General features: G+C 34.6%; 1 protein-coding gene across 1 annotated transcript; it reads left to right on the top strand.

The window, feature by feature from the left end:
• Positions 1-350: 350 nt before the first annotated feature.
• LOC126726812 (11-beta-hydroxysteroid dehydrogenase-like 4A) lies at positions 351-10,576 on the top strand. The gene is made up of 6 exons (XM_050432180.1): positions 351-632; positions 1,892-2,084; positions 2,321-2,406; positions 9,043-9,174; positions 9,252-9,416; positions 10,178-10,576. Exons 1-6 carry the CDS (start codon positions 450-452, stop codon positions 10,379-10,381), a joined length of 963 nt encoding a protein of 320 aa, XP_050288137.1. The 5' UTR covers positions 351-449; the 3' UTR covers positions 10,382-10,576.
• Positions 10,577-10,938: the final 362 nt, after the last annotated feature.

The following is a 10,938-nucleotide window of genomic DNA, read 5'->3' as shown; positions in this document are numbered from 1 at the left end:
TTTATTAATACTCACATATAAAGAGATATACTTTTTGTTTAATATTTGAGGGTCTAATTCCACCTAGATTCTTAGACGATCGCTTAACTCGACTAGTAATTGGGTCGGTATTGCTTTTAGTTACATAATTTTTTTAATTAATCATGTAATTTATTTAAATAATACATATGGATGATCTTTTAACTTGTTAAAAAAAATTCCTCCAAAGTCCAAATCAATTTAAAAACAAACTTTGTCCCTACTTGAATATTTCCAGCCAAAAACAAATATTAGGCTCAAGCTAACCGAGTTAATGGTTTAATTGAAGCCACATCTTCACATATACATCACTCTCACATCACATTTACATGTACCTTATCTCCAGTTGAAACCTCTTTCTTTTGTTAGGTACCCAATTCCTTGGAGTTTTTAATATTTCTCTCTTTCTCTCTGTTCATTGAAGCAAAGCTATGGATTTGCTTCACAAATTCTTGAACATTGTACTCCTTCCTATAACTCTCACCGTATTACTGCTCTTCATGCCACCATTTCTTTTTCTCAAGTTTCTTTGGTCCTTAAAAAGATCCATATATAGAGAAAATGTGGCTGCAAAAGTCATACTCATCACTGGAGCTTCTTCAGGAATTGGTGAGGTAATTTTTTTATATGTATATTTAGTCATACCAATAATTTTCTAAATTCTATTTCAAATAAAAATTTTCTAGCAATTTAAAATAAATTAATATTTAGTTTAATTACTTTGATTATATATCATAATTTTACATTTTGATATTATAAAATTTACACATTACATACCTTGCTTGGATGAAGTAGCTCAATAAATTTACCTACTATACTTCACAAAATTAATGTGTGTTTTTTTTTTTTTTTTTTAATTATATGATTCACTAATTATTAATATAATTTTAATTTATTTATATATAATTTTCAATTAAGTCGTACATCGCACATACATTATAATAGTTTTCAATAAAATTTGACACAAAATGACATGTTGTAATTGTTAGAATTGTGTAGTTAAATTATTAAATTTACCATGTCCCAACATCTTAAACTTTTGGGAGAATCGAAGATTTAACATGGCATCAAAGTGGCCCATGTCTCCTTTGCTCTACCTCCCTTTTAAAATCCCACTTGTCAGACCTCATCTATTAAAAAGGTAGTTTTGGCCTACAAGTGAGGGGAAGTGATGGAATTTGTGGTTAAATGATTTAATTTATTATATCCCAATAACTTTAGCTTTTGGGAGAATCGGTACTTAATTTAACATTGATTAGTACTAACAAAATAAAGCGATGTCAATGACTCAATGGTGGAATCATGTAAGAGTGAAGTTACTTCAAACACAATATCATGTGAAAATTTTAAGCTTATAATTTTTTTTTAAAAACTTTTAAAACTCTTTTACTATATTTTTACCTTTTAACGTCAATAATCCACATCCGCTTATCTATGCCATTCAACTATGTAGAACAAAAAAAATAAAAGTTCTAATAAACACTGTATTTCATTATAATTAGTGGTTTCTAAGACCTCATGAGATTTTGGGTTTGAAACCTCTTGTCAACGTCTTGGCGCCACCCTTAAGGGATTCCTCCCTATAATAAACCAGTATGTGTGGGACGAGGAGACTGCATACAGCCGAGGGAATAGTTAGATACTCGAAGAGGTTTAGATATCCTTGTTTAAAAAAAAAAATCATCAATTTATTAATTTAACACATTTCTAGTGTCTTGTCACTTGACTATGAATGGTTTTACAAATAATTAATACAAACATTTCTCCTACCACTACATAGACTTGGCCCTAGTGAAAATTTTCTAGTTGTGCCTTTGTTAATATATAGATTGATCAATGATAGTAATGTGACATTAATTTTGTGGGTTTGAAGTATGTTGCTTATGAGTATGCAAAGAGAGGAGCTCGTTTAGCCCTTGTTGCTAGAAGAGAAGATCGTCTTCAAGCAGTGGCAGATAGAGCCCGTAAGCTAGGGTCACCAGAGGTTGTTGTGGTTTGTGCAGATGTTTCCAAGGTTGAAGAATGTAAGCAGTTTGTTAATGAGATAGTGAGCTACTTTGGACGATGTAAGTGTCTTATTTTTTGTTTTCACAATGTCTTAACTCAAATGACACATTCTTCCCTTGTAAAAGTAGGGTAAATGATTATATTGTGAATTCAAGACCTATTGAGTGCATGTGTATATAATTAACTTATCAATAAATAATATTGTGCGATCTATTTTCATTTTCTATAGCTTTTTGTGAAAAAATAAATAAAAATTGTAACTCATGTGTTATGGTTGGTGTGGTTTTTGGAACAGTGGATCATTTGGTGAACAATGCTGGGGTATCACAAATATGCTTGTTTGAAGTGTTCACCCAATTCTCTGATATTGCTTCAGTTATGGTAATAAAACCAGCATGCATGATTGAACCTCTATCCTACTTTCTTAACAGTGATTGTTATTAGAATTTAAGAATGAATAGTGATAGCTATTTTGTTTTAGATAATGTCAATTGTTAACCATACAGAAACACCAAAATATTGAAAATTAACGCATGTCTAGGCTTACTGTTAACTGTATTAGGAATCTTTGCAATTAACCTTTAGATCTAAATGAAAGCTTGAATTTGTGTGAAAACACAAGAGTTGTTTAGACCCCCAAATAAAAAATTACAACTCGATTAATTTTACTCTAACTCAAACTAAGTGCGGAATAAAGTAAATGCGAGCGAACAAACAATAAACTACTCTAAGCCATATTCATCAAATATCAACAATAAAATGAAAGCTAAAAGAGTAGGGAAGAAGAATGCAAACATAGATAACACCGAGACGTGTTATCGAAGAGGAAACCAAAGTACTCGGCGAAAAACCTCTCCGCCGCCCTCCAAGCGGTAAATCGATCAACTAGAGAATAAGTTGGAGTACACGAATAACAAAAGACCTTCCAAGCCTAGTCTACCTCATGTACTTGAGCCCTTCGAGCTCCTGCAACCAACTGACTTGACGAAACCTTGTCTTCTCTAGCTTTCTGGATCACGCAATTCAACCCAATTGCATCCACCAAACAAATGGCTTCTTCCAATGCTTCCTAGCAGCACAAAAACCTCACTTTACACTCAGAATGGGTGTGGTAAGTGTTTGCGCTATCAACCTCTCAAGGATTTGGATAAGGAGAGGTAGGAGTTGAGGGAAACCACAATGGATTGTGTAGAGGATTGTGGGTATGACAATCTCTAACTCTCAAGGGTTATGGCTAGGGTTTTCTCTCTGAATAGCACTCCTCTCAATATGTGGGTAATGATGGTATATATAATGTGAGTGAAGATATAGTGGAGTAGATATGTCAAAATAGCAAAACAGAAAGTTTCACGGGTATCTTGTAGGAAGGCCTTACCCGCAAAATACTCGCAAAAACCAATTGTCATGACTCTTTGCATTCCAGTCATGTGCTGTGCACATGGCTTCACTTCGCGGGAAGTCTTCTCACGAGCTACCCATGAAAACTTCTTTGATCTTCAATGTTGTCTTGAGTCTTCACACTCTTTCTCACACACAACCCATACACTGGAATCCCACATAAAATATAGGGTACATAATATTGAACAAAATTACAATCAAATTTGATACGGAATTAAAGCCAACATAAAATAGTTGTAAATAACAACTTTACAATCTCCCCCTTTGGCTATTCCGTGATAAAACCCCTAAAACAGACTCTAGACTTAAACGTGAGTTTGGGAATAGTGGCAAAACTCATTCACACCTAATCTAGAAGCTGTGAAGCACTTGCACGTATACACCTGTCTCCTAAAATACTTGCACACAAACAAAACTTTCATTAAGCTTATGACAAGTTGAATACAAGGTACGTATATAAGCAAGTAAAATGTGATCAAGGTAATAAACAATATATAAACAATGAAGCATAACTTGATCAAACAAAAACAGTCATTAAAGGATGACTACACTGAACATTTAGCAGGTAAATGATCATCTGGACACGCAATGTAATTAAGAGCAACGCAGAAATCAATTGCATGTCTAATTCACAACCAATGCAAAATACAAGAAGTATTTGCACCAAGGATACAAGATCCAACAAAGGCATAAGTGTGTAGTACCAAAGATAATGCAACATAATCTAAAAGTACCTAAAAACGCTACAAAGCAAAGATACAAAACACAAAGTACTAAATATAAACTGAAGTTTTAAACTAGAGTACTTTAAAGCTTTAAAAGAAAGCAATGTAAATATCAAAGAGTTATAAAGACTATAAAGATAAATGAGTGTAAACAAAACTTTCATTAAGCTTATGACAAGTTGAAGACAAGGTACGTATATAAGCAAGTAAAATGCGATCAAGGTAATAAACAATATATAAACAATGAAGCATAACTTGATCAAACAAAAACAGTTATTAAAGGATGACTACATTGAACATTTAGCAGGTAAATGATCATCTGGACACGCAATGTAATTAAGAGCAACGCAGAAATCAATTGCATGTCTAATACACAACCAATGCAAAATACAAGAAGTATTTGCACCAAGGATACACAATCCAACAAAGGCACAAGTGTGTAGCACCAAAGATAATGTAACATAATCTAAAAGTACTTAAAAATGCTACAAAGCAAAGATACAAAACACAAAGTACTAAATATAAACTGAAGTTTTAAACTAGAGTACTTTAAGCTTTAAAAGAAAGCAATGTAAATATCAAAGAGTTATAAAGACTATAAAGATAAATGAGCGTAGACTACTAAAACCAAAGTAAACTACTAAAACACCATCAAAATGAACCAATGTCTATGGAATGTAATGCTATGCTCCCCCTCAAATTGTGCATCTCCACCTCAAACTTTCTCCCCTTTTTTGATCGGAATGGCCAAAGAGGCTAGAACTGCTTAAATTCTGATTCGGATCCCTCTTGTTGCTGCCGCTACTCCATCATCATGTCTTCAATCTAAGATGATAGCGCAGTAATCTAGCCTTCGATATAGGTAAACCGATCCAAGGTGTGTTGCACATGGGATTCCAGCATACCATACATCTGCTCAACCCTTACAATGAGAAGATCAAGATGATCAGGTCCCTGTACTTGTGCTTGGGAAGATGGTTGTGTAGAGCCCTCCGAGGCTGATGTGAACCTGTCAATCTCTTTCTCTGTGTCCCCACCTTCATCTTCAACATTGTCCCTTGGGATTTGGAAATGCCGATTTTTGGTTCGGTTATGTGGGCCTTGCTTCGGGTCATTGTTTGAGCACCAATCGGATAGTCCCTTTGCATGATGGTAAGACCGCTTGGAATCTTCAGCCTCATTTTTGCTATGAGAGCCATAATGAGACTTGAGAATGGCAGGATTATTCTTGAGTTCCTCTTGGTGATGCTTTTGGTCAGGAGGTAGTATATGTGACCGCATATGTCGATCTCCTTATGTGTGAAGAGATCATACAGGAAAATAGTTCTTGATTCGAACAATGTGGTCAAGTTCGTCACCAGGTAGAGGTAATGGATCATTATATAAGCCAACGTCCACATCTCCATGGTGAAAGGAATTGTGTTCATTGACTTCTTTTTTAGAGAGCCACTAAGGAGATCCGCCATTGGTTCAAGAGAATCCAATCTATCATCATATTGTATAGAAATTTGTTGAGATGGTGGATGAACTTCTAATACCTCTTGAATGGACTCCCTTGTGATAATGAATTCTCTTTGCCTCATCCAATAGTTTATGCGCTCCCCTTCCACAAGGGCATTTGCAAAGAATTCCCTTATAATGTCGGCAAAAACATTCCCACTTGGATTCAACAGCTTTGTCCATGTCCTCTCCTTGAATATCTCAGGAATGGAAGTGTTTTCAAGGGTCTCCATTCTTACAACCCTTTCCATGATGATCATTGCCTTTTTGTAGAAGTCATTGTAGGCCATGTTTGTCTCAATGCTTCGGAAATTCTCTAAGTTCGAGCATGGATGCTTTGATGATTTCTTTGTGGCAGAATGCTTAGTAGGAGATGTACGTTTTTAGACCCCTTAAAACATAACCAGATTAACCTAGTTAATTAGCCAAGTGATTACTTAGTCAAATTATCAGATCTAGGTTAACACAAACACATCATATTATTGTAAAGCGCGGAAAATAAAGAACACAATGATATGATAATCCAGAAAAACCAAACCGATAAAAAACCTGGGGAGGATTTAACCTAGCTATCCTCAAGGTAAAACGAATCCACTATGAAAGAATTGAAGTTTACACAATAGCAACTTAGACCACTAACATCCTATTGCTACCACGAGTAGGAAACTTATTACCACGACCACGTGATAGCTCCGAGTTCACAAACTACTTCTTTCTTGGATTCCCAGCAAGTACAAGCACACCCGCTTGTATATCTTTAAACTCTTAATGCAGCAACTGAATTGATCATCAAGTTCTTGACATAATCTTGATTCTTGATAACTCTAAGTATGTGTGAAGGCAAACACCTCTAGATCTCACAAAAGATTCACACACAACATAAGGAGCAACCTAAAACGTGGCTAAGGTTTTCCCTTTTATACTTAGGGCAAAACATAAAACCCTACACGCCAAACGGGCTTGGGGCTGAGTTGGAAAATTCTGTAAAAAAACATTATGCCCGAGTTTCGATCGGTCGAGTCTAATTCTCGATCGATCGAGCTAGGCAGATTTATACAGTAAATCTTGTAGCAACTCGATTCCAACTTTACATAAAAAGAATATACTTTGAGCAAGTCTAAACAAGACTAAAACGTTTTGATCATGATTTACCAACATTACAAAATGAAGTTCTAATACATTAGTTCCTAATTCCTTAGAACCTAACAGGAGACATCTGCAAAAACATTCACAAAGCACAAAGGAACAAGTGTAAAAACACAACAAAAAATTACAGTTCGGTTAATTTTACTCTAACTTAAACTAAGTGCAGAATAGAGTATATGCGAGCGAACAAACAATAAACTACTCTAAGCCATATTCATCAAATATCAACAATAAAATGAAAGCTAAAAGAGTAGGGAAGAAGGATGCAAATACAGATAACATCGAGACGTGTTATCAAAGAGGAAACCAAAGAACTTGGCGAAAACCTCTCTGCTGCCCTCCAAGCGGTAAATCGATCAACTAGAGAATAAGTTGGAGTACATGAATAACAAAAGACCCTCCAAACCTAATCTACCCCATGTACTTGAGCCCTCCAAGCTCCTGCTACCAACTGACTTGACGAAACCTTGGTAGGAGTTGAGGAAAACCACAATGGATTGTGTAGAGGATTGTGGGTATGACAATCTCTAACTCTTAAGAGTTATCGCTAAGGTTTTCTCTCAGAATAGAACTCCTCTCAATATGTGGGCCATGATGGTATATATAGTATGGGTGAAGACATAGTGGAGTAGATATGTCAAAATAGCAAAACTGAAAGTTTTGTGGGTCTCTTGCGGGAAGGCCTTACTCGCAAAATACTCGCGAAAACCAGCTATCATGATTCTTCACACTCCAGTCACGTGCTGTGCACATGGCTTCACTTCACAGGAAGTCTTCTCGAGAGCTACCCGTGAAAACTCCTTTGATCTTCAATGTTGTCTTGAGTCTTCACACTCTTTCTCACACATAAGCCATACATTGGAATCCCACATAAAAACAGGGTACATAAGTTTAAACAAAATTACAATCAAATTTGGCACGAAATTAAAGCTGATAGGCTAAAAACGAATCGACCCCTTATGATAAATTAATTGATTAATTAGCCAAGTTTGTTAATTAATCAAATTAACATGCAAGATGCATGGTAGCACAAAAAAATCACCAATTAAACTAAGTATGCAGCGGAAATTAAATTGACATGGTGATTTGTTTACGAATGAGGAAAACCAACACGGTAAAAACCCCACCAAGTGATTTTAAGGTCACTACTTCCGAGAATCCACTATTATCAAAACAAGTGGTTACAAGTAAAGGAATCCCAGTACCTTATACCAACCTATAGTTGAACCCTTACCCCAATACCCGATTGGACTTGTTCTGTAGTGAAAATCTCTCATTGTAATGCATGGCTCCCAGGACGTGACTAACCAATTGCGTGGATCCCAATACGCGACTTCAATCACCAACTAGAGAAGGTTGTTGGCTGCAAAGTTCTCCAATTCATCACACGATGAAGATCGAGAAGCTCCTTGGTTAAAAAACCCTACGGTGCACAAACACAGCAGCTTCTTCACAAGAAAGATGAAGTAGGGAAAATTCTGTCTCTGGTCACAATTTGCATGAACAAACTTTGCTCAACACTTGTGCAACTTGTGTCACCTTTAACAACCCTTAAAATAATCCTTTTATATGTCTAGGGTTGTGAGAAAAGAAAGCCCAAACATACAATCATGGATTGAATGAAAAACAGTCCTGAAAAAATTAAACTTCATAAACCTCGATAGATACCTATCTGTTTAGCTGCTGTCGAGCCATGGGCTAGAACAACTCTTCAAGGCTCGATAGATTGCTAGCTGTCGAGCTTTAATGAACAACACTTTTCACACTTGAATCTTGGACAAACTTGCATGACTTTAACACTTAAACTTGAAACCTTGTTTCTTGAAGTATTAAACACATCCTAGATCTACCCAAATACAAGTAAAGTGCATTTTTTCAAAGGATTAGCTAATTACATAAAATAGTGACATATGTTCCTAACAATTAAATCACATATGTCCTAACAAAAGCAAACACAAAATAGTTGTAAATAACAACTTTACACTAAAAAACAAAAAACCTTAATAGTGAAATAAACTTTCTCCATATTTTAAGCAAAATTTAGAGAATCATATTCCAATATTTACATATTTGTCAAAGTGAAACAGGTATTGTGGTTCAATTCAAATCCTTCAGGCTATTCACACCCAAATACACAAAAACTTTGCAACAAAATTGCAAACCTTAGAATTCAAATTTTTAAACTATATTTTGTTTGAGTTTTAGGTTGCATACTCGCCCTAACTGACTCTAAATTCATGCTGTTAAGGACATAAATTTCTGGGGTTCAGTGTATAGCACCCATTATGCAGTTCCACACTTAAGAAAAAGCAAAGGGAAGATTGTTGTAATTGCTTCAACTGCAGCTTGGTTAGGTACTCCAAGATTGAGCTTCTACAATGTAAGAAACCTCGTAATTTGTGTTACTCCCATATTTTCCTTCTCACTAATTGCTTGTGAAATTTGTAATGGCTTCAGGCAAGCAAGGCAGCCCTGATATCCTTTTTTGAGACATTGAGAACTGAATTTGGACAGGATATTGGAATTACAATTGTTACTCCTGGAATAATAGAGTCAGAAATGATACAAAGGTTTTCTCAACAAAAAAAAAAGGAAATGACACAAGGCGAATTTTTTTCAGAGGTAAGCTTTAGAAAAAGTATATTGTTAATTATCTAACTTAGTTAATTGTTTACCCTACCATTTTTTGTTGCATTTATATTATAGGCATTGAGGTGTTTAACCCATACCAAGAGGTTTCTAAGATCTTTGAAAATTTGTTCTTTCCAAAAAGCATTAGCTATTGGCATATGGCTAGAGTTCATGGAGGAGAGGGGGAAGGTTTTGGAAGAACATCAAAACATAATGATGCCTAATTTCTATTTTTCACTTGTGTTTGACAAAAATGAGCTCTTCTTTATAGCCTATAAGTATCAATCGAACCAAAGCTTGTATTAATATTTAAAAAAAAAAAAAATATTTCCAGCCCCCATGTGGATGTGCAAGAAAATCTTGTGCTTATATCATTAACATATGCCAATTCATCAAGGGATTGTTGGTGAACTTGATTTTGTTTTGCGAATATACCTATTTCATAACACAAATTATACCATTCAATTCTAACCATAATTGATCTGTTGAGAATCTATAGTCAACCTCAAATTTTTGAACTTAAGACTTGATAGTTGTTTGGAGTCCGACCGGATGGTTAACTGACAACATGAGTACCTAGGCCTAATAATAACTGTGCTAACCATTTTGTACCCTGTTCAGCATAAAAATTGGTAATGGCCTCTACTATGTGTGATTTCTATTGCCAACTTAGCCATTATCTACAATTCAATTCTTATTCTCTAAAAAAAAAGAGGTATCTTTTTCATTTTCTTAATGTGATTTCTGGTTAGGCTCAAGCTAACTGGATCCCAACTGAGACAACAGAAGGGTGTGCCAAGGCAATTTTGGACAGCACTTGCAATGGAGACATGTATTTGACTGAGCCATCATGGATGAAGGCGGGATTTTGGGTCAAAACCTTGTGTCCTGAAGTATTTGAATGGTGTGTCCACTCACTTTTTGTCATTTGGCCTTGGACTTCAAAGAAGGACTAGTGCTGGAAATGAATAGACAGTTTGAGCTTGACGTGAGAAAAAAACTTAAATATGTTCATTTATTTAACAAATAAGCTAAGCTCAAGCTTATTTTACCCTCAACTATGAATAAGCCAAGCTCAAATAAAATAAAGTATTCTTGAACAAGTTCATGATTATGAAAGTTTGAGTTAAGTATATATGACATTATATGTTTATATGTATAGATGTATAAAAATATACTTATATAAACTTGATATTAGATTATGTAGGTTTGAATTTGTTATTTATTTAATGTACGTTTGTAATTAAAGTCATAAGAGATTAAATCATTATTTATAACTTAATGATAGTATAAATAGTTTGATTTGTAGTAAAATATTATATAATTTATAAGTTCATAAACATAAATTATTCTAACTTATTAACTAAAATAATATAATTTATGCAATAACTTTTATTTATTTATTATTATAGCATATATTTGTGAATAGGTAATAAATTTTAGTTGTAGTGTACTAGTTTTTATTATATATGGAAAAGAAATAAGTTAATCAAGGAAGTTGAGTCCATAGTAT

Source organism: Quercus robur, chromosome 5 (genome assembly GCF_932294415.1).
Source record: "Quercus robur chromosome 5, dhQueRobu3.1, whole genome shotgun sequence".
NCBI classification, from domain to species: domain Eukaryota; kingdom Viridiplantae; phylum Streptophyta; class Magnoliopsida; order Fagales; family Fagaceae; genus Quercus; species Quercus robur.
Note: the sequence above shows the minus strand (reverse complement) of the source record. Positions and strands in the feature narration are given on the sequence as shown.